Raw genomic sequence first — 24,631 nt, 5'->3', positions numbered from 1 at the left:
GGTAATGAACCAGGTCAGGTCACAGATCTCTCAGTGGGTGAGCATCTGGGGGACAGTGACCACGGCTCCCTGGCCTTTATAATTATCATGGAAAAGTATAGAATCAAAGAGGACAGGAAAATTTTTAATTGGGGAAAGGCAAATTATGAGGCTATAAGGCTAGATCTTGCAGGTGTGAATTGGGATGATGTTTTTGCAGGGAAATGTACTATGGACATGTGGTTGATGTTTCGAGATCTCTTGCGGGATGTAAGGGATAAATTTGTCCTGGTGAGGAAGATAAAGAATAGTAGGGTGAAGGAACCATGGGTGACAAGTGAGGTGGAAAATCTAGTCAGGTGGAAGAAGGCAGCATACATGAGGTTTAGGAAGCAAGGATCAGATGGGTCTATTGAGGAATATAGGGTAGCAAGAAAGGAGCTTAAGAAGGGGCTGAGAAGAGCAAGAAGGGGGCATGAGAAGGCCTTGGCGAGTAGGGTAAAGGAAAACCCCGAGGCATTCTTCAGTTATGTGAAGAAGAAAAGGATGACAGGAGTGAAGGTAGGACCGATTAGAGATAAAGGTGGGAAGATGTGCCTGGAGGCTGTGGAAGTGAGCGAGGTCCTCAATGAATACTTCTCTTCGGTATTCACTAATGAGAGGGAACTTGATGATGGTGAGGACAATATGAGTGAGGTTGATGTTCTGGAGCATGTTGATGTTAAGGGAGAGGAGGTGTTGGAGTTGTTAAAATACATTAGGACAGATAAGTCCCCGGGGCCTGATGGAATATTCCCCAGGCTGCTCCATGAGGAGAGAGAAGAGATTGCTGAGCCTCTGGCTAGGATCTTTATGTCCTCATTGTCCATGGGAATGGTACCGGAGGATTGGAGGGAGGCGAATGTTGTTCCCTTGTTCAAAAAAGGTAGTAGGGATAGTCCGGGTAATTATAGACCAGTGAGCCTTACGTCTGTGGTGGGAAAGCTGTTGGAAAAGGTTCTTAGAGATAGGATCTATAGGTATTTAGAGAATCATGGTGTGATCAGGGACAGTCAGCATGGCTTTGTGAAGGGCAGATCGTGTCTAACAAGCCTGATAGAGTTCTTTGAGGAGGTGACCAGGCATATAGATGAGGGTAGTGCAGTGGATGTCATCTATATGGATTTTAGTAAGGCATTTGATAAGGTTCCACAAGGTAGGCTTATTCAGAAAGTTAGAAGGCATGGGATCCAGGGAAGTTTGGCCAGGTGGATTCAGAATTGGCTTGCCTGCAGAAGGCAGAGGGTGGTGGTGGAGGGAGTACATTAAGATTGGAGGATTGTGACTTGTGGTGTCCCACAAGGATCTGTTCTGGGACCTCTACTTTTCGTGATTTTTATTAACGACCTGGATGTGGGGGTAGAAGGGTGGGTTGGCAAGTTTGCAGATGACACAAAGGTTGGTGGTGTTGTAGATAGTGTAGAGGATTGTCAAAGATTGCAGAGAGACATTGATAGGATGCAGAAGTGGCTGAGAAGTGGCAGATGGAGTTCAACCCGTAGAAGTGTGAGGTGGTACACTTTGGAAGGACAAACTCCAAGGCAGAGTACAAAGTAAATGGCAGGATACTTGGTAGTGTGGAGGAGCAGAGGGATCTCGGGGTACATGTCCACAGATCCCTGAAAGTTGCCTCACAGGTGGATAGGGCAGTTAAGAAAGCTTATGGGGTGTTAGCTTTCATAAGTCGAGGGATAGAGTTTAAGAGTCACGATGTAATGATGCAGCTGTATAAAACTCTGGTTAGGCCACACTTGGAGTACTGTGTCCAGTTCTGGTCACCTCACTATAGGAAGGATGTGGAAGCATTGGAAAGGGTACAGAGGAGATTTACCAGGATGCTGCCTGGTTTAGAAATTATGCATTATGATCAGAGATTAAGGGAGCTAGGGCTTTACTCTTTGGAGAGAAGGAGGATGAGAGGAGACATGATAGAGGTGTACAAGATAATAAGAGGAATAGATAGAGTGGATAGCCAGCGCCTCTTCCCCAGGGCACCACTGCTCAATACAAGAGGACATGGCTTTAAGGTAAGGGGTGGGAAGTTCAAGGGGGATATTAGAGGAAGGTTTTTTACTCAGAGAGTGGTTGGTGCATGGAATGCACTGCCTGAGTCAGTGGTGGAGGCAGATACACTAGTGAAGTTTAAGAGACTACTGGACAGGTATATGGAGGAATCTAAGGTGGGGGCTTATATGGGAGGCAGGGTTTGAGGGTTGGCACAACATTGTGGGCCGAAGGGCCTGTACTGTGCTGTACTATTCTATGTTCTATTTTTATCTTTGGATTAAGCACTTCAACAGCTTCAAGTTAAAGATCAGCCCCATGTACATCAAAACATACAATAAAATGCATCATTTGTGTCAAATCTAGTCAGCAAGGACTGTGCTGGAAGCAGCCCACAAGTGTTGCCATGCTTCTGGCCCAACATACCATGCCTAAAACTTACTAACCCTAACCATGCATCTTTAGAATGTGGGAAGAAACTGGATATCCAGGACAAACCTACGTGTTCACAGGGAGAATGTACAAACTCCTTACAGACAGTGGTGGGAATCAAACCATATTTGGTGATTGTTGATGCTGTAAAGTCATTGCGCTAACCTCAACGCTACCATTCTGCTGTTTCCATTATTTTTAGACACGTGGGAAATGGTTTAGTGAAATAAAATGTCGATGATACTCAGCAGCTCAGACAGTTTCAAGTCAATGGAATTACAAATGTTTCTGTTGCCATTTCTAGCACATCTAGTCATCTTACCACTGCTGTCATTCAGTAGCCTTTATGCCCTGGCTCCTGGATTTCTTCCCTATACAGAACTGCTTCTTTGGATTTCCTGTTAAAACTTAATTATTTGATGAAGTGTTCTAATGTTTTTTTTAAGTGAGAATCTTCTTTGGAGTCTTGGGACACTTTTCTACATGAAACGTGCTACATAAATAAATATTAAGCCAGAACTCATTGCAAATGTGAGCTTCTGCACATGCTGCTGACCTAAATTGTAAATATGTGCTTGCCCTTTCCATCTCCACTAACATTAGCTTGCTCCATTGTAATATGCTGATCTTAAGTGGTGAGTCCTTGGACTGAAACAAGACTTCTGCAACAAGTAACAGTTCTTTATGTGATGTAATACCTTCACATGGGAAGAGAAAATGACAGAAAAAGGTCCAAAATCCAAGTAAAACTTCAAAGTAAATTTATTATCAAAGTACATATTTGTCACCATATACAGTGCCTTGACAAAGTATTCAACCCCCCCACAACTATTTCCACATGTTCCTGTCTCATTTTATAAATTTAAAATATTGAAGCAGTATTTTTGAGCTAATCTATTGTGTATCATGTCAAAACAAAAGAAAAATTCTAAAACCTGTCGACGGTTTACTAAAAATCAAAATTGTGAGGTTGATAAAGTATTCAAAATTGTGAAGTTGATAAAGTATTCATACCCTTTTTAATTATTACACTAACTTTCCTCAGGTTCAATACCTTAACAACTCAATCAATTTATTGATGTTGAAAATTGGAGGATCACCTGTTTTAAATGAATTAATAGGAATAAATACACCCTCTATCTGTAAGGTCCAACAATATGGTAGATTTCCAACGGACCAGACCAAAATGAAGACAAGAGCGTTCAAGGCATGTCAGGGAAATGATAATAGAGAAGCACAAATCTGTGGAAACTGTTCAGTGATGGGGCAAGTGAAGTTGAGTGATGTTATCCCCTGTGGTTCAAGAGCCTGATGACTGAGGAGTAATAACTGTTCCTGAACCTGGTGGTGAGAGTCCTGATGTTCCTGTACCACCTTCATGATTGCAGCAGCAAGAAGAGAGCATGACCTAAGTGGTGGGGGTCCTTGATGATGGATGCTGCTTTCTTGCGACAGTGCTTCATTTAGAGCTCCTTAGTGGTGGGGAGGGCTTTACCTGTGATGGACTGGGCTGTATACACTACCTTTTGTAGGATTTTCTGTTCAAAGGCATTACTGTTTCCATACCAGGCTGTGGTGCAATCAGTAAGTATACTCTCCACCACGCAACGATAAAAATTTTGTTATGTTTTGTAACTTCAAAGCATTAAGCTAATTCAAAGGAAGACAAGAGAGTCCGAAATGCTTGTCTAACTTTAAGCGAGGCATGCACATATCACATGGTAGTGTGGTACATATACAATTCACGTATTTATACATATAATCCTTAATGAATTATTTAAAGAACAAGAATACTTAAACTATATATAATCAAGATTACTCAAATGTTACTTAAATATTAAATAAACAACACTCCTCCATGCTTGGCTATAAACTAGCTCAATAGAGAATGTGTCTCAACTGTACACAGAGTATACTATATAATACAACTACTATATACAGACATCCACAGCATAGTAAATTTTAAATTATTACATTTAGGCCAAAAGATTTAATCATAGTGGAGAATTTCTTGCTCTTGTGGGATAATATCTTTCCTGATGACGGAATGCCTCTACTTGGCAGGTGAGACTGTTGGCTGTGAAAACAATCTCAGGTTCTAGGGCCTTCTCCGTAGTGGTTGTAGAAGTTGACTCTGAGTCTGCAGGAAGTGAGTCTGATAGTGGTAACCACCTTTCTTCTTTTCCCTCTCTGGATCTACTCTAATCCTTCACTTTTTTCATGTTCTTTCTCTCTTTTACACCTTTCTCTTTCTTGCTTATATTCCTTTCTGTCCTTCTCTTCCCTCCTAGTTTGTGTATCTTGATCTTGGGAAGGTGCATTTAGTTCACTGGAGTATTCTCTTATTAATCCTCTTTTGCTCCCTTTACAATCTGAACTCTCTTCTTGGTTTCCTCATGCTGTGACAAATCCTTTGTTTTCATAGCTCCATTGATTCCTTTCTTTTCAGCCTTCCATTCATCCATGGGCTTTGGTCTTTGCATCTACTTTTGCAAGCAGCTTTTTGTCTCCCACTTGAAGTTAATCCAATAACCTTAATGCATGCAGAGTAGATCTTGGTTCTTTTTACTCACTAAAGCCAAATGTTTTTATCTTTCCTGAATCTTCTTGAACTCTCTTCCAGTTTAAAACCAAGCTGCATTTTGTAAGTAACTGCGTGATTAACATATCAGAAGCTTTCTCAGATATGCTGCGTGCAATTGGACCACTGTTTTCATCACTTTCTCATTTCATATGTGCAGCATGGTGCATCCTTGGTCCAATATACTTTCCAACCAGAGGCACAGTGGGAGGTACCATCACCTATTTGTCCTCTGCTGGGCAATGGTTCATGGTTTACAGCATGGAGACAGTTGTGGAATCATCTAGTTTCTCTCCTAATTTGCTTCAAGTTGGCTTCATTGCAGGGATGTGGCAAGCAAGTTGTGAATGGATCTCCAATCAAATTGTACTTGTCTCAACCAGACATACCCCCACAATACTGGTTCTTCGGTTTTTAATACATACACGCTCAATGTGGCTTGTTGGTTGTATTTCATTGTTATGGATATCATTCCCTCAGGAGTCATCTTTTCTCCAGTGTAAGTTCTTAGTTGGATATCTGCAGGCTTCAGTTTAGTTTCTTTGAAATGCTGTTCAAACTCATTTTGTGGGATGACAAACAGCTGAGCCAGAGTCCAATTCCATTTTAATTAATTTGCCATTCACTTCTGGTGTAGGCCATATTGCTTGTCTGTTGTTAATTTTCACATTGTAAATCTCAAGGCTAGCCAGTCCTAAGACGCTCTCATCATTATCAGATTTTTCATCAACAACATGCAGATTAGTGCTCTTTTTGAAACTGCAACTTGATTTTTTAGCCTTTTCTCTTCCCCGTGCAGTCCATTTATTTTTATCTGCCCAACATGCTCTTTGTATGTGTCATACTTTATTACATTTTATGCAAGTTTCACCTTTTAAATTAGATTAGATTAGATTCAACTTTATTGCCATTGTGCTGAGTACAGATACAAAGCCAATGAAATGCATTTATCATCTGTCCAGAAATGCAAAGAATAGTGTTATTTACAAAATAACTGCGAATAAAAAAAGTGCTACAGCACACTAATATAAAAGTACTGAGACAGTACAATATGGATGCAATACTGCTTAGCGCTGTGATGAGAGGTTCAGCAGTGTCACAGCCTCAGGGAAAAAGCTCTTCCTGTGCCTGCTGGTGCGGGAGTGGAGGCTCCTGTAGTGCCTACCAGATGGGAGGAGAGTAAAAAGTCCATGGTTAGGGTGAGATGCATCCCTGATAATGCTTTTCGCCCTGCCCAGGCAGAGTTTGTGGTAGATGTTCTCAATGGTGGGCAATTGGGTGCTGATAATCCGCTGGGCAGTTTTCACCACACGCTGGAGTGCTTTGCGGTCTGATACGGGACAATTGCCATACCACACTGAGATGCAGTTGGTGAGTATGCTCTCAATGGTACAGCGGTAAAAGTCCATCAGTATCCTGGGACAGAGGTGAGCTTTCTTCATGCTCCGCAGGAAATAAAGGCACTGTTGCACCTTTTTGATCAAGATGGAGGAGTTCAGGGACCAGGTGAGATCCTCGGAAATGTGGACACCAAGTAATTTGAAGCTTGATACTTGCTCCACTACAGTTCCGTTGATGTAGATGGAGACGTGAGTGTGACTCCTAGCATGCCTGAAGTGTACAATGATCTCCTTGGTCTTCTGGATGTTAGGGTCCAGATTGTTGTCGGCACACCACGCAGCCAGGTGCTGGACCTCGGCCCTGTAGGCCGTCTCGTTATCCCCTCTGATCAGACCAACCACCGTGGTGTCATCTGCGAACTTGATTCTCAATTGTTTGGTGTATGTGAGTTCCTTCCACAGTGTTAGCGCAATTGTTTCTGTTTAGACTCTGAAATTTTGTTCACGCTCACTTTCTTTCCTAACTGCAGCTCAATTGCACCTGTGTCTGAGGTTTCCATTGAAACAGTGATTTCGACTGCTCTTTTAAATGCAAGTCATGCTTCAATTAGGGGTCATTTTTGAATGCTTTTGTTTAAAAACCCTTCCCTCCTATTTTTTGCATAGATTCTGCCTGGCCTGCTGAGTTCCTCCAGCATTTTGTGTGTGTTGCTCGGATTTCCAGCATCTGCAAATTTTCTCTTGTTTGTTGTATGTTTTATTTTCTTCTCTGTCTCAAGTGTGTATGCCCTTTGTTTAAGGTTCCGAGCTTCTCATTTCTCCATTTCTCCATTTCCAAATGCATTTCTCCATTTTCCCCATATCTATAGTTTAATGGAGAGTAAACTTTTAGTTCTTCATGCTGCTCTGGTACTTGTTGCTTAAATGCCTAAATTAATTGCAGAATTCAAGGTGCAGTCTAATCAATCACCAGCTAAGAATATCTTGCTTGAAACCTAGTCTCAGTTATTTCTAAAGTTCTTTTTAGAATATTCACAAGTTAAAACAAACTTGGAAAAATAAGAAATAAAGGCCATATTGATCATCAAAAATCCAACCTATTCCATCCAGATACATTGTACAGCCTCCTTCCACTGGGAACACACATTTGTCATGATCTCCCCATTCTCTCATCCCATCACGCAAGCAATCAAATCATGTTGCAAACTGTGTCTTTCACTTCCAAAGGTAATCTGCAGTACAATATGGCATATCGCTGTTTCTGTAACTTGAAGTTTGTAATTTGAAGGCATGTATCCTGTTCTCTTTTGAAGACTTATTATGATTCCAATGTCACTGCAAGTTCCAGTAGGCAAAAAAAAGAGAAAATTATCTAAATTTCCCAAGTATAAATTAGCAACTGGAAAACTTATTTAACTAAATCCAATTCTTATTTTCTCAAGAATTTTTAAACAATTAATTTCCATCTGAAAGAATTCATGCATGCTTTTACTGGAATTTAATGTATTTAAATTATTTTCATCATAGGTAATTTTATTAGTCAGATTGAAGGGCTTGACCGCCTTTATTACCTTACTGAATTATCACTGGAACGAAACAGAGTCAAAATCATCCATGAAAATTCCTTCATGGACCAAAGCTCTCTTGTTGAACTCCACTTAGAGGAGAACAGAATGCGAGACCTCAACAACTTGTATCGATTGGTAAAATTACAGCGGCTTTTCCTTGGTGGAAATAAAATCCAGGTGAAGAATTTTTGAGTTTGTTTTGATTTTTTCTGATCTTATGTTTTTTTTAAATGTTTCTCAAATTGAACTGAATGCAGACTATATTGTTCATGAACCTGGAACATGAAAACATTCTTTTAAATGAAGACACAAAAGACTACAGGTACCGGAATATGGAGCAAAAAAAAAAGCACAAAATGCAGGGAGAGCTCTGTTTCATACAATATCTATGGAGGGAAATGAACTGTTGATGTTTTTGGGTTAAGACCTTTAATCTAGACTGAAAGATATGGGTGAGAAAAGGGCTCACATGTTGTTTGCTCACTCTGGCTCCACCCCTTCCCCTCACCTTTTACACTGGCACTCTCCTGTCTGTCCGGATGAAGAATCTTAACCTGAAACATCAGCTATCCATTTCCTTCTACAAATGCAGCCTGACTTGCTAAGTTCCTTCAGCAACATGTTTGTTGCTTTTTAACTAAAGATTCAGACTTTCTATCAATACCTTTTCCCCAGAAATGGTTTTGCCATTTGAGGAAAATAATCCATTCAACAAATCGCATGGTTGGGGATTTCATTAAAATGATAAGTGCCCACTCAGCTAACTGAATTACCCTGACTGCAAGAATGGAGGTGTTCAGATCTGAGAAGTATGCACAGTGGTGATACTGTGGCACAGTCAGATATGCTGCTGCCTCACAGCTTATTTTTTCTGGTGTTGAATGGAATAGACTTGTTCTGACAAAATGTGCATGCTAATTGGTTCTTCATCTGGTATATGTAATTTAACAGATCCATTTAGTAGCAAGGTGAGAAAACTATATTTTAACACAAGATTTTCAATATGGTTACTGAAGATATTCTTGTAATACATGTTGTTATATCCAATAAAACTATTTTCAATATAGTTCTTTTATTTTGTACAGGATATGGGTGAACTGGAAAAACTTGATTCACTTTCAAACTTGACTGAGCTTTCAGTTGTTGGGAATCCTGTAAGTATAATGATATTGTGTCCTTTACCCATTACATACATTAGGACTGTTGAATGATTAAAATTGCAAATTTAATCACAGTGTTAAACAATAATGGAATACTAATAAGTCAATACCTTTCAGTGACTGTTGAGTTAAATGTTAGTATTTTAAGTTTTTATAATATTTAATAATTGTTCATGTTACTTTTTTCATTTTTCACGTTATAGAGTCCTAGAGTAATACAACAAGGAAACAGGCCCCTTGGCCTAACTCATCCATGCCAACCAGGCGAGTCCCGTTTGCCTGCATTTGGCCCAAGTCCCTCTAAACCCCACTTGTCCATGTATTTATCCAAATGTCTTTTACATGTTCTAAATCTCACAGTCACTCACAAGCATTCAAAACAGAACTGTCACTCTGTAAACTCTCAAGACTGTTGTGCTTGGAAGTCCCGGGAGATCAGCAATTTTTAAAAAATTTATCTTTTATTGAGTTTCATCATCAAACAAACATTTCCATAAGATGTATTTCAGATACTGTACATATATATCATATAACCATATTTGTCACAAATCTCCACATAATATTTATCTGAGGTATACACTTACAGAAAGGAGAGGAAAGAAAGAACAATCGAAAGAAGAAAACTCTGTACATAGTAGGGGGTGATCTTTTTTTTACAACATATTCATTGACTTGTGAGAATGAAATCAGGCCTATGAGGTGTTATGTAGTTAAACTATTTTTTCCAGTATGAATAAAACTGTTCCAACTTATGAGTAACAGTTGCTGTTATCTTCTCCATTTTGTAAATGTCCATTGTAATTTCCATCCATGCATTTAGAGTTGGGCTCTCCTGTGATAACCATTTCCTGGTAAGGGTCTTTTTACCAGCCACCAGCAATACATTCATTAAATATTTATCTCTTTTCAACCATTCTTGAGGTATATACCCAAAATATATGATCTTACTCTCTGAGGGTATTTCACATTTAAAGATGTCTTGTAGGGCATTGTGTATCCCACTCCAATAGTCTTTCATAATGGGGCATTCCCAGAAAATATGATAATGGTTTGCATTTTGATTTCCACAATTTCTCCAGCAAACAGGGAGGTTACTATCATAATGGGATTTCTGAGAGGGTGTAATAAAATATCTTATCAAGTTTTTCCACCCAAACCCTCCATTTCTGTGAACTGGTACACTTCCATTGATACCTCCATATTATTGTCCATCCTTCCTCAGATATTATTATCCCTCCTTCCTTCTCCCATTTTGTTTTAATGTATGAAGTCGAATGTGTTTTAAGATTTGACAAACCCCTATACATGCTTGAAATGATTTTACTACCATTGTCTGAATTATATGCTTTTCTAAACAGCTCTATCAGACATGTACTTGCCTTGGTTATATTTTTAACTGTCCTATTAACATACTGTCGCATCTGTAAATACCGGTGAAAGTCTTGTTTTTCTACTAAGTGTTTCTCTTTGAGCATTTCAAAACTGTACAGTGTTCCATCTTTCATTATATTGCAAATAGCTGTTATTCCTTTAGCTGTCCAGTCCTTAAATCTTGCATCTAGTTTATTTGGTGTAAAATCCGAGTCATATTCACACCATTTAAGAATTGCAATGTCTCTCTCTAGTTTATATTCTTTTATAATAGTTTTCCACATTTTAAGAGTCAATTTCACCCACGGGTTGTCAATATTATTTAGGTAACTTTGTAGGTTGTTATCAGCCAAAATTGCCTGTAGGAGGATGGAAAGTATCCTCTCCTCAATGTTTTTCCATTGAGCATCATATGATAGGTTGCACCAGCACATCACAGCTCTCAACTGTGCTGCAAAATAATAATCTCTAAGAGAAGGTAGGCCCCAACCCCCCTTCTCCTTGGCTATTTGCAAAGTTTTGAGACGAACCCTAGGCCTTTTACCTTGCCATATATATCTTGATAGCATCTTGTTCCATTCATTGAATTGATCTTGGTTAATCTCTATTGGTAGGGTCTGAAAGAGATATAGTAGTCTGGGCAGTAAATTCATTTTAATAGATTCAATCCTTGAACTGAGACCAAGTAAAGGAATTAGGTTCCACCTTGCTATATCTTCCTTAATTTTTTTTATATATTGGCTGATAATTGCATTCTAATAATTTTGCCAAATCTTTTGGCATAATGATGCCCAAATATTTGACGGACTCTGTTTGCCATGCCCAGGGATATCTTCTTTCAATTTCTCTTGGTGAGCTATAGTTATATAAAAATAGTTGGGTTTTATCTATGTTGACCTTGTATCCTGATAATTGGCCATATTGTTCAAAGCATTGCATCAATTTAGGTAAAGAGTCTGTTGGTTGCCCTAGATAGATCAAAGTGTCATCCGCGTAACAGGCCAATTTATGCTCTGCCCCTTTAATAATAATTCCCCTGATATCATTTTGTCTGATGTATTGAGCTAATGGTTCCAGATATAATGCGAAGAGTAGCAGTGACCATGCACAACCCTGTCTTGTGCCCCTTTCTAGAATAAAACTATTTGATAAATATCCATTGATTTTAATCCTGGCAGTAGGATTGTCGTTTAGTGCCTGTATAGTTTTAATAATTGTGTCATGTAGACCAAATCTATGTAAAATTCTGTAAAGAAAATTCCAATTAACCAAATCAAATGCCTTTTCAGCGTCTACGCTTATCACTATTGCTTCAATTTCATTTTTTTTATATGATCCATAATTTGAAGTGTCCTTTGTATAGTTTCTTGTGTTTGGCGTTGTTGTATGAAACCTGTCTGATCATTATGTATCAGTGTGGGTAGAAACTCTTCTAATCGTTTGGCTATGATGGAGATAGATATTCTATAATCCATATTAAGAACTGATATTGGTCTAAATGACCCACATTCCATTTTATCCTTGCCTTCTTTCGGTGTAGCTGAGACTATTGCCTCCTTCTGGGTAACATTTGTGCCTTTCTCAGGGCCCAGTTCAGTGTGGGGAGTAAAACAGGGATTAACTCACTTCTAAACTCTTTATACCACTCTGCCGTATATCCATCTGATCCTGGTGACTCGCTTAATTTAAGCCTACTAATTGCAATTTTTAGTTCAGCTTCAGTTATGTCAGCAGTCATCTTTCTATTTTGTTCTTTGCTTGAAGTGGGTAACTCTAAAGAATTCAGGAAGGTGTCAATTTGGGTTAAGTTTCTCCCTGGAACTTTGGAATATAGAGTTTTGTAAAACATTTCAAAAGCTTCATGAATTTCACTTAGCTTATGTAGCCCCTCTGGCCACCCTCAGGGTCACTTGGCTCGCTGTCGTCTAGGGAAACAGCCCTCAGCCCCGCCAAACTGGGTAATTAGTTTGTGTGGATGCTGTGTGATGTACCCCACCCCGCCCAAATAACAAACAATACACCAGATATAATTAAATAATTTACAGTTTATAGATATTACTGGAACTATATAATTAATAGAGAATAAAATATAAAAGGAAAATAAAAGGCGCCACACTTATCAAAGTTCAATCTCTTCATGCACAAACAGTTGGAGCTCAGGACCCTTCTTCTTCACCCTGCGACCCCTCGGACCACCTCGACCGGCCGCCTGGGACCAACAACGGTGGTCGACCAGACACTCCACACGAGTCCGTCTCCATCTCCTCTCCTTGCTGAACGTCCTCCTTGGGGTCTGACCCCGTTAGCGGACTCGCAGTACCTGGTCCATCCTCTGTCTCTCTCTCCCGCCTTCTCCCCCCAAAACCCCACACATACAATCTCTTACAGACACCCCACAAGCATAACAACTAACCCAATTGGTTCATTTGTCCTCTTATCAGTAGATAATCCAAAACAAACCACCAGCACAAGAACTTTCTCAGCGTTTAACATAACAAAGAAGCCATTTTAATTAGCCTACACGGTAACATAAAAGATGAAACCCCCTTACAGTTATTTTTTTATCACTTTTGTTCTTGCATCCCTAATTCTATGAATTGTATTTTCTGCTATCTTTTTTTTCAGTTTCCACACCAGTATTTTCAGATTTAGATCCACTTTCGTAGTGTCTCTGCTTCATCATTAGTTTTTTTCTAAGTTCTTGTGTAGCCAAACTATTAATTTCATTCCTAACTTTTAAAATTTCCTCTAGTGTATCCTGTGCCAAACTCAATTTGTGTTTTTTTTCTAGTTCCTTCAGCTTATTTTGTAATTCCTCTAATGTTGTATTCCTTATTTTTTTCTATGAAGATATCGCTATAATTTTCCCTCTTAAGACAGCCTTCAGAGTATCCCATAGAATGGGAGGTGAAACCTCTCCACTATCATTGAATTCTAAGTAAAGACCAATCTCTCTTTTAATTTGTTCCTTAAAATAGGGATCATTGAGTAGACTTGAATTTAGTTTCCAAATAGTATTCTTTGGTTGTAGGTCAAAATCAACAGTTAAATATATAGGTGCATGGTCACTTACATCTATTGTCCCAATTCCACAGGTGATTATTTTGTCTCTATCTTTTCCAAATGTTATGAAATAGTCTATTCTTGTATATACAGAATGGGGGGCAGAATAATGAGTGTAATCCCTTCTATCGGGGAAAAGGTCCCTCCATATATCAACTAGTCCAACATCCTCAAAAAGAGTGTTACCTTTCTTATGTAAGGACTTTGTTTCACAAGTTTTCCTATTGGAAGAGTCTAATTTTGGTTGTAATTGTAAATTTAAGTCTCCCCCACATATCAAGAGACCTTCTGAGATCAGCAATTTCTCAGACACTCAAATCACCTCATCTGGCGCCAACAGTTACTCCATCGTCAAAATCACTTAGATCACATCTCTTACCCATCCTGATGTTTGGTCTAAACAACAACTGAATATCTTGACCATGTCTGCATTGAGTTGCTGCCACATGTTTGGCTGATTAGGTATTGGCATTAACAAGCAAGTGTACAGATGTACCTGATGATGTGGCTTCTGAGTATTTATCAAAATGAAGCAATGAATTATATTTCAATGACATTACTACCTAGCAATTCAGCTTAGCTCCAGACACTGAAGCTATTGTAGAGTACTTTGCAAAAGTCTTAGGGACAGGTAAAAAAATATTCTGTAAAGCTAAGATGCTTTCAAAAATAAAGAAATGAAAAGATTCTCAATATCAAAAAAAATTATAAAGATCAGAAAAAAGTGAAAAACTAAATCAAATCAATATTCAGTGTGACTAGTCTTTACCTTTAAAACTGCATCAGTTCTCTTAGGTACACTGTTGTGCAGTTTTAGAAGAAAATGGCTGGTTCGTTGTTTTAAGCATCTTGGGAGAACTTGCCACAGATCTTTTACAGAGCTTGGCTGTCTCATTTGCTTCTATCTCTCCGTGGTCTCAGTGATGTTGAGATCAAGGCTCTGGAGGCTACAGCATCTGTTGCAGAACTCATTGTTCTTCTTTTCACTGAAGGTAGTTCTTTATGACCTTCACTGTGTGTTTGGGATCATGGTCCTGCAGCAGAATGAAGTTGACACTGATCAGACGCCTTACTGATGGTATTACATGATGGATGAGAATCTGTTTGTACTTCTCAGCATTGAGGATTCCATTAATTCTGACCAGATCAACTCCATTTGTAGAAATGCAGCCCCAAACCTGCAGGGAACCTCTGCTATGCTTCACTATTAGCAGCAGACACTCGTCCATGTAGCGCTCTCCAATTCTTCTATGGCCAAACTGCCTCCTGTTTCAGCCAAAAATTTCCAATTTAGATTTTTGAGGCCAGAGCATTTGCCGTTATTATTCAACACCCCAGCTCTTGTGTTTTTGTGCATAACTGATTCAATTGGCTTTATTTGCACTTTGGAGATGTGGCTTTTTGACAGCAACTCTTCCATGAAAACCACTTCATGGACTCTGAACTGTAGAGAAGTGTACTTGGGTTCCAGTGATTTCTGGTTCAGAGCTGATATCTTCCAATTTAGAAGGGACATCATCTCGTCTGGATTTCTCATCTGCTGCACTCAGTTTTCATGGCCATCTGCTGTATTTATGGTCCTCAACCTTGCGTATTTCTTTGTGTGTCTTCAGAAGAGCTCAGATAGCACATTTTGAAACTCCTGTCTGCTGTGAAATTTCTGCTTGGGAGAGACCTTGCTAATGCAGGATGACCACCTTGTGTCTTGTTGCAATGCTCACTCTTGCCATGGTTAAAGAATTGATGATTTGAAGGTTGAATTGTCACATCTATCACCCCCTCACCTTTTAGTTTGATTATCCTTCACCGAGTTTGAATCTTTCTGCACCGTTTCTGGTTCAGTTAATCACTTTAGTTCATTCAGCTCATTATGTCATTGATAACTAGTACCTGTTTGTTATCTTTGTTTAATCATGTACCTACAAAGTAATCAAATTTTTATTTGAAAAATGGTCGATTACTTGATGTTTTGATGCAGAAACATAGAAAACCTACAGCACGATACAGGCCCTTCGGCCCAGAAAGTTGTGCCGAGCATGTCCCTACCTTAGAAATTACTAGGGTTACCTCTAGTCCTCTATTTTACTAAGCTCCATGTACCTATCTAAAAGTCTCTTAAAAGACCCTATCATATCCACCTCCACCACCGTTGCTGGCAGCCCATTCCACACACTCACCACTCTCTGAGTAAAAAAACTTACCTCTTGACACCTCTGTACCTACTCCCCAGCACCTTAAACCTGTGTCCTCTTGTGGCAACCATTTCAGCCCTGGGAAAAAGTCTCTGACTATCCACGAGATCAATGCCTCTCATCATCTTATACACCTCTATCAGATCATCTCTCATCTTCCGTCACTCCAAGGAGAAAAGGCCAAGTTCACTAAACCTGTTTTTGTAAGGGTGCTCCCTAATCCAGGCAACATTCTTGTAAATCTCCTCTGCACCTTTTCTATGGCTTCCACATCCTTCCTGTAGTGAGGTGTCCAGAACTGAGCAGAGTACTCCAAGTGGGGTCTGACCGGGGTCCTATATAGTTCCTAAATTCAATTCCATGATGAATGAAGGCCAATACACCGTACGCCTTCTTAACCACAGAGTCAACCTACGCAGCTACTTTGAGCGTCAGCTTTTCTTTAACAAAATACAAAAAAATTCTCTAACATTTAATTTTTTTGGAAAATGAATGCTTGGAAATATAAAATTTCCTCTTTCCTTCTTACACACTAATGCAGAAGACAAAAAACTTAAACACCTAAAACATAATTTATGTAAAAAAATATCTAGGGTGCCAAAGACTTACACAGTACTCCAGAGGTTCCCTCATCTGATATCAGAAACTCGGAACGGAAGTTCAATACTGTAATGCATTTTGTATTATGGATTTGTGCATTATTATATAACCCTCTTACATTAGCTGAGGTGGCAATCATGTAATCATTTACTACAATATGCAAAGATTTACTGGATTTATTAATATCTACAGCAATTCCACTGGAACAAATTACTGATTTGAAACTCTTTATTTATACTTTGCTATATACATTGCTAAGATTAAATACCAAGTGTGCTTGACATGGTATGTATCCCCTGTATCTCACTTGGTATCTTTTGTGAAGATACTGTTTGAAGGCACTGGGTACTGAAGTAAATTAGACTTTTTAGTGTAATTAAACATAAATTTATTTCCAGGTCTCTCGAAAAATTTTATACCGTCCATTCCTTGTGTTTCGATTAATGAATCTCCAGGTGTTAGATGGTGTACCAGTCTCGACAGATGAGAAGGAAAGAGCTGAATTTGTACTGTGCGAATATAATGTAAGAGTTTTCTATATATTTAGAATATATTCTGTATATTAGAAGATCTTTACTGATATTGTTCACAGAGAACTATGGGGGTGGTTGCATTCGTAGAACACAATATGATTACCTATGTTATGCAGTAAAATCAGATACTATTTTTATGATATTCTTATTGTTTAACTACATTTAAAATCAAATTTGATTTCTGTAAATATTATTTGATATTTTGTGAATATCATTAGTGTGGCATTCAATCTGCTATGAACTCCAATTTTCATCACTACCAACTTTGCTAATGAAAATACATACTGAAGGATCAGCAGAAGCCAATTCTTTGTATTCAGCCCTATCAAAGAGAAAAATATATTTCAGCAGAGTGCTTGCAATCCTGTACTTTGTTCTGTTGTAAGACATTAAATTTCCCAAAGATCATAATCAAAATCTTTGTGCTTCCCTGAATAGCATTCATTTGGCTCATGTAATGAGCAACAAATTTAAAGTGAGAACTAAGGCTTCTACTTTATTCTTTCTTCCTGTACCTCTCTGTATCTCTGATTCCATTTTTCTTTCACTCATTCTCTGTCACTAGTATCTTTATCTCTACTGACATCCGCACCTTAACATACTTTATGAACTGCAAAGTGAAAAACTAAGAGTGTGTTGCAAGCAATTCCAGCATTAAACTTGTATTCAAATCTTTCTCAAGAACAAAAATGTTAACACTGTATTAAGTAGACACATAACTTTGGAGCCACAGCACTACGTAGGCCCTGACAGAGTTGTGATTTATCTGTAATGCGCCACACAGCTTTTGGCTTTCTGAGGGGGAAAGAAGGTATTCAGGCCTAGCATAAACCTCGTTTGGATCTGCCAGGCAGCAGTGATCTTGTCCCTCCTTCACGATCACAAAATACTCTGCAGATGCTGGGGTCCAAGCAACACTCACAACACACTGGAGTAACTCAGCAGGTCGGGCAGCATCTGTGGAAACGATCAGTCAACGTTTCGGGCCGGAACCCTTCGTCAGGGCCTTCCTTTACTAGATACCTGAGAGATACCACTAAAGCCATTTTGCAAGATCCTCCAACCCATTAGCAGGATAAGTGAATCAATGTATGTGGATAATTCTACTGGACAAGCCATGTCATTTGTGTGCCAAAAACGTACTTCTGTCAGAAATGCTTTGCTCCAAGCTCCATTACACAAGAACTTAGCAGGTATACAAAGGAAGATGGTGGAGTGCTCTGATGCAGCAGCTTCTACAGGGTCAACCAAAGATGTTACTGAGTTTTTTTAAACATATCAAAACACCCTGCTGAACATGAAGAACTTAATGTTCTGCAGGTTTACCCCATCAGCAAATTGCTTGTTGGCTGAGAAACTGAAAGAGCTGGACTTGGTGCTGACCATGATGTTGCCTGCGACAGAGAGGCATCGGTTTGCGAAGGAGGTGTGCAGTCTAACAGCAAGTGACTGTCTTAGTCACTTGGTGGACATTGGTGGTATGGAATGCTGCAGCTCCAATTCATTGAGTTTTGGTGAATGGCGGGGGAGCTGCATGGCCTCAGTTGAGACAAGGACTAGGCCTCAGACTGTAGTGTCGCTTGATTGCAGCTGCCCAAGGGGAGGTGTCGGAGTCAGGTACTCCACCTGGAGTGCTGGAGGTGGTGTGGCGTGGCGTCCATGCTGAAGTTGGTATTGCCCCCACCCCCTAGTGTAAGCTTGGCAGAAGACAATTTGCATTGTGTTCAATTGCTTCAACATTCATTGACTCAGGGACTTGCACTGTTTTTTTTTTGTGTGTGACTGTATTTTACTGCTGCCTTGTATGTGCTATATCTGTTGTGATATGTATGACTTTTGGTATTGTGTTTCGCACCTTGGCCACAGATTAACACTTTCGTTTGGCTGTATTCATGGGTATTCTTGTATGGTTGAATGATAATTGAACTTGAACTTGAAAAGGTTCAAAGATGATCTCTGTGCCTCTTTGATAAAGGACAACATCCCCACTGACATAAGGGAACCCTAAGATATGTTTTCTTGAAGTGGAAGTGCAGAAGAAATTTTGGAGTGGAATTGAGAACCTTAGGTCCAATGATTAGTTCACAGAAGCACAGGTAAATAGTGAACATCACCTCTCAAACTAACTACCGAACAGTTCTGGTCCAATCTGTTGCAGAATCTATACATTCCATATTAGTTAGCGTCATCTACCACTTTAATACCCGTTGAACTGTATTGGAAGTAAGTCATCTTCTATCCTGTGCGGCAGACAATAAAATGGGAGTGTGGAGAAGGATAAGCAATGGATATTGCAACATGTTGCAGAATCCACCAAAATTGTTTTATATTGCTTCTGCACATTATTTTCTGAAACTGCTTTTCATGTATATTTAAGATAATTTCTACTGACCAGTAATAATAATTTTTTTTTTTGGTGTGTGTGTGTTCGTCTGCATGTGTGCGTCCGTGCATGTGCGATGTTGGCGGGACAATGTCTTTTTCATGCCTTTACAAGGCACGGAGCGAGAGAGAGAGAGACTGTGTGGCGCACCACTCCCCACACAGACATTTTGCAGTATTTTTCCCTTTATTTTACGAGGTCGAGTTGCAATCTCGACACTCAACCCGGCATGGATGGAAAGTGTACTCGGAAGCGGACCTGACTGGGTTCGAACCCGGGAACCTCCGTTCTAGAGTCCAGCGCTGATATCATTGTGCCACCAGCCGGCCCCAGTAATAATAATTCTAACTAAACTCGGGGATTCATTAATTTGATTTTTTGTACTGGACTGAAGCTTTAATAACTAAAGTGAAAATAACAGGAAGTTGTCTGAGAAATTGAGAGTATAAGGCAGACATTGTAGCGAAATCAAACTGTTGCAGGAATTAGGCAAGTTAGGCTGTATCTATGGAGGCAGAGGGATGTATGTTATTTCTGGATGAGACCCTGTATATGGAACATCATAGCCTTGAAAAGATTAAAAATATTTGGAGGGATGAAAACATGAGAGGGTTTAAGTAACAGGATCAGGATTTTTATATCTAAGGTATTTAGGCTTTGGTGGTCAAAGTAGGTCAAATAGGATATTGTAACCAATGATAAGATATGGGTAACATAATTTATAATGGGCTTAATTTACTGTTGAAGATAATAATCAAACCTCAAAATGATAAAATGATTCCATTCTCTTCATTGTTTAGCTTTATGCCCAATGACACTTGAGTTCATGGAGAGCCTAAACAAGCTATTATTAATTTGCACATGGAAGCCAGTCCATAGCCATGGAGCATATTACAAAAATATATGAGAAAGAAGAAAGACCACAAGGATCAGTTGTAGTTCAATTATAGATATCAGTATATATCCATTTTCATTGTGTTATTGCTCTGTTTTGATTAAAAGGTAGCACCTTTGAAACCTGCCATTGAACCAGGGTTATCTGTAATTATGCCATTATTGATGAATCCAAGTACTCTGCGGGCACCAGGTAGTCTTACAAGAGGGTTGAATCCTTTAACTGCACCAGAGTGTAATCTCCCTCATGGTTGTGGAAACTCAGCACCACAGGAAACAACCAAAAGTAAGAAGTTCTACTGCATTGTTCTTTTTGTCTTAAACAACAGGCTGTACAAGTTATTGGATTATGAAGCAATACATAAATTCATTTATATATTTGTTCTCGTCAATTATGCCAAAACGTTGAATGTTCACACTAAAATCACATAACAATTCTCAAAGACAGATAATTATCTTGTGAAGCAGATAATTTCAGCAATGAAAACTTTAATAAGTGAAACCATGAACTTTGTGCCTTTCTCACCACTTCTAGCCTACAAACTATTTCTTTGATCATATTTTAAATCACCATTTAATTTTCTCCAACTACAATTTCTCTTGTAGACATTAAATATTTCAAGTTGTTTTTAAAGTATTCATTTTTTATTCCCGCCCAAGAGCCCCGTGCTGTGAAATTTATTTAATGTACATCATGATTTGAATAGAAACAACCACTCGTTAAGTAAACTTTTGGTCTGACACTATACTAATCTAATAATACTTATTGAAATTTGCCAGACATATGCTGAGAGAGTTTAGCAGCCTATTATTCAGCAGATAGTTTTCACATTGTAGCCATGGCCATAGGGGCCTCTGTCACTGCTGATTAACACTCATCTTTAATGTAGCTGCAGTGCCTTCTATTTGAAGTTATGCCACTGTTCTCAAGGGGGCTAGCTGTGTAATACGTTAACTTAGATAATTGCAAACTGTAGTGTTTCAATCTGAAAATGGGAACAGATCCACCTCAAAGTTCTTCTCCAAATAAAACATCACACATTCTTTCCACAATCTGCATTGGTTCTGGGCACCACTTTGACATTGTTGTGGTGCTGCAACTGATTAACACAGCTCTGCAAGTAGCCATGAATTTATAGGCTGATGTACAATTAACATGCACTATATCAAGGATGATATCTACATGATATGCACTTTGTTTTATTTAACACGTTTAATCAGACAACTGCTATGGTCACATGCAAAGATGTTTGATGCATTGTTGCATTCTGGATTAGAAGGCCCACTTCTCTGAAGTGAAATTGCCAATTTCACTAGGGAATCTTTTAGCAAGTTTCAAACTTGAAGTAAGACATTGCTTCATCCAATTTGATTACTGACAGCATGCTTTATTATTCATCCAGGTGCAGCCCTTGTGCTATCAGTTTTAAAAAAGATATTTTTAACGCACTTGTAGTATATTTACTGTGATTAAAAATGTTTGGATAGTGGATCAGAATAATGTGACTGAAGCTTGGATTGATGAAAGTGCTGAATCTCATTCGGAAAATCGAATGATTGTTTTTGGGGTAGAAAATTGATTCTTTGTACAGCCTAAAATAAATATATTCCCAAATTTTATAAGAACTGGGTGTAGAATTGACATGTAGTTTTGAGCCTATTTTACATCATTTAATCTTTTGAAGAAATAATCACAATGATGGTGATTCCTTTTCATAAAGAACTCAGATAATAAAGATTAGTGTGCAAAAAATTTATGCTCTAGTATATGGTTCAGATTTGCAGGTTATCATAATTAAAGTAACCTGCAATATATCAATTTTTTTCATATAATATTGCAGACAGGAGACACAAACATTTGGGAGGGAACTTGCTCAACACTCAAAATGTGCAACCAGACATTATTTGCAAACAATTGAAAAGTGGAGCAAACTACCCATTTCCTTACATGAAACAGCAAAGTGGAAATACTCGGAATGTGCATAGTTTAATGCAATCTCAAGAACAAGATAGCAGGTATGCAGTTAGTTTACTCTGAATTTTATATTCAGAGTTGCTTCATATTTTATCCATTTAATTAAATATAAATTGTAAGTTCAACTTAATTTTACAGGGTATAAGTTGGTACAGTAAAACTGATACATATTTAAGGCACAAATTGATAAGGGTTTAAGGATTTTGGGGAGGAGGTGGGAGAATGAGGTTGAAAATGATCAGGCATAATTAAATGATGGAGCATGTTTTCTGGACCAAATGGCCTAATTCTTCTCCTATATCTTATGGTGTTATATTTTTGCATCCCTGGTATTTTGGCAAAGCTGGACAATTGGATGTTATTCCTAATATTTCTTCTTTATATTTTAAATTCATGTTATTTAAGGTATTACAAAGGAAGTATGGGGAGGAAGCCGAGGTGAGACGACAAAAAGGCACGGGATAGTGGGTCCTGGTAAGTTTAAGGAGAAATTGGGCCCAAATAAGTTTAAAGAAGGTGCAGGAAACACCATCAGAATTTCCAAAAAACAAGAGAGCAGATAAGCTGAGTTTTATTGCATTCTATACAGGGACAACAGCCTATTAGAACACTTAGATAATTTTTTAAAAAACTCAATCACTACAGAAAAAAGGTCTGCTCCCTATGTCCAATCCTAAGGAAATTCTGGATGTTCACAATGATTCTCGCCAACTGTTTCAGATGTACCATATACAGCATCCTATCTGGATGCATCACAGCTTGGTATGGCAACTGCTCTGTCCAAGACTGCAGAAAATTGTGAACACAACACAGTATATCAGGAAAACCAGCCTCCCCTCCATTGGCTCTGTTTACACTTTCTGCTGCCTTGAATAAACAGCCAACATAATCAAGAACTCCTCCCACTTGGTCATTCTTTCTTCTCCTCCATTCCATCATGCAAAGCTAGTAAAGCTTGAGAACACAACAAATGCCCATTTATATCTTGTGAATGAATTTTAAAGGAAAAACATTGCTGTGATATGTTACTCAGAGATAAATTAAAGTGTATCCTAATTAAAATTACAATGCAACAAGTTAAAGAAAATTTTTCTTAAACTGATTTAATTGAAAAGATCCTTGTGAAATGTCTTTTCTGTATGAATCATTGTCATTCAAACACAATCTAAATACAGCTAAATTAGTTTAGAGACCACATGCAAACAAGTAAAAAGATAATTTTACTAATTACAAGTACAAGAGATTCTGCAAATGCTGGAATCTGCATGTTTACTAGATTTACTAATTAATTTTAATGGAGGAATATTATGTTTATTGAAACATTTAAGTCAAGCATTTGTGTAACGTTTAGATTCTGTATATACACAAGATGATAATTCTAGTTTTATTTTCTTTAAACAATAAGCAGTAATTTCTGACAATTGTTCAGTTGTTTGAACTTTATTGAATTTATGAAATATGTAATTACTAATAGAAATGTTTCTTCCAGGGGACATTAGAAATGTGCTTAAAAGCCATCTCAAATGTAAGAAAAAACTCGAGCGGGAGAAAAGCAATATTATCAGCTTACTGCAAAGGGAGTAGGACAACTTTTGACCAGCACTATTTGCTCTTAATTTTTTGCATTATTCATGAAGTATCCATGGTGGAATTTACAAAAGAAAAATAGAATTAACATTTCTAGAAATTGCTCTTTTTCTTCACAATAGCATTGTAGAACTTTGTGAACAGTTTATAAACCTATTTAAAACACAAGAGTTGTTTTTTATATATTCCCAGGTTTCTTCTTAACCCGAGGTAAAATGAATTTAGATGAAATGTGCATCATGTAAGTTTAAATATTTTGTATTTCAGCAATCTACTGTGTACCATGACCTCCCAAAAGGCAAAATTAATTGAAATGCAAATAATATGACAATAGTTAAAGTGCAAAACTTAAATGCCACTTATAAGTATATTACTTTTTAAAAAATGGCGATAAGAAGGTAAATTTTGAGAAATAGGTTGACATAGCTTTGAGGTATCAAAGAACAGTTGCGCTTTAGGTGCCGTGTACATTTGTTTATTTTTCTATTTTTAAAAATTTTTCTAATTGTAATTGCATCAAATCTTTGTATGAAAAGTTAAAACTCATCCTCAGCCAGAGTTTGGAATAAAATTTGGAATGAAATACTCAGTTGAAACTGATTTAGATATATTTGTACCATACAATAAATTTAAGCAATTATAGGAGACATACTTTCTTAGCTATTGTGCATAGATAACTAAGGTCCATGTTGAACAAGTTTTAGCATAAATTTGTATTTTGATATTTTTTCTAACATGAATAGTTGATATCTCTAACATTGCATGAGGTAGTACTATAGTTTTTAATAAATTAATTTTTGTTCTAAACTGTACTATTTTAAATGTCCTGCATATATAATCCTGTTTGAATTAGGGTGTAAATAGATAGATATACAGCTATATTTTGGAATTATAGATTGCAGTAATTTTAATCCTTTATTTTGTATGTTT

The 24,631-nt window shown here is 38.1% G+C and overlaps 1 protein-coding gene across 1 annotated transcript in view; it reads left to right on the top strand.

Annotated features, from left to right (window-relative positions):
• lrrc9 (leucine rich repeat containing 9) overlaps positions 1–23,661 on the top strand; it is a 121,693-nt gene extending 98,032 nt beyond the window's left edge. The window contains exons 28-34 of the mRNA XM_063061826.1: positions 7,903–8,120; positions 9,029–9,097; positions 16,728–16,853; positions 20,248–20,425; positions 21,981–22,155; positions 22,520–22,588; positions 23,604–23,661. Coding sequence (XP_062917896.1) covers positions 7,903–8,120; positions 9,029–9,097; positions 16,728–16,853; positions 20,248–20,425; positions 21,981–22,155; positions 22,520–22,556 — 803 coding nt within the window. The 3' untranslated portion in view covers positions 22,557–22,588; positions 23,604–23,661. The remainder of the gene's footprint in view (positions 1–7,902; positions 8,121–9,028; positions 9,098–16,727; positions 16,854–20,247; positions 20,426–21,980; positions 22,156–22,519; positions 22,589–23,603) is intronic.
• Positions 23,662–24,631: the final 970 nt, after the last annotated feature.

Source organism: Mobula hypostoma, chromosome 1, assembly GCF_963921235.1.
Source record: "Mobula hypostoma chromosome 1, sMobHyp1.1, whole genome shotgun sequence".
NCBI classification, from domain to species: Eukaryota; Metazoa; Chordata; class Chondrichthyes; order Myliobatiformes; family Myliobatidae; genus Mobula; species Mobula hypostoma.
Note: the sequence above shows the minus strand (reverse complement) of the source record. Positions and strands in the feature narration are given on the sequence as shown.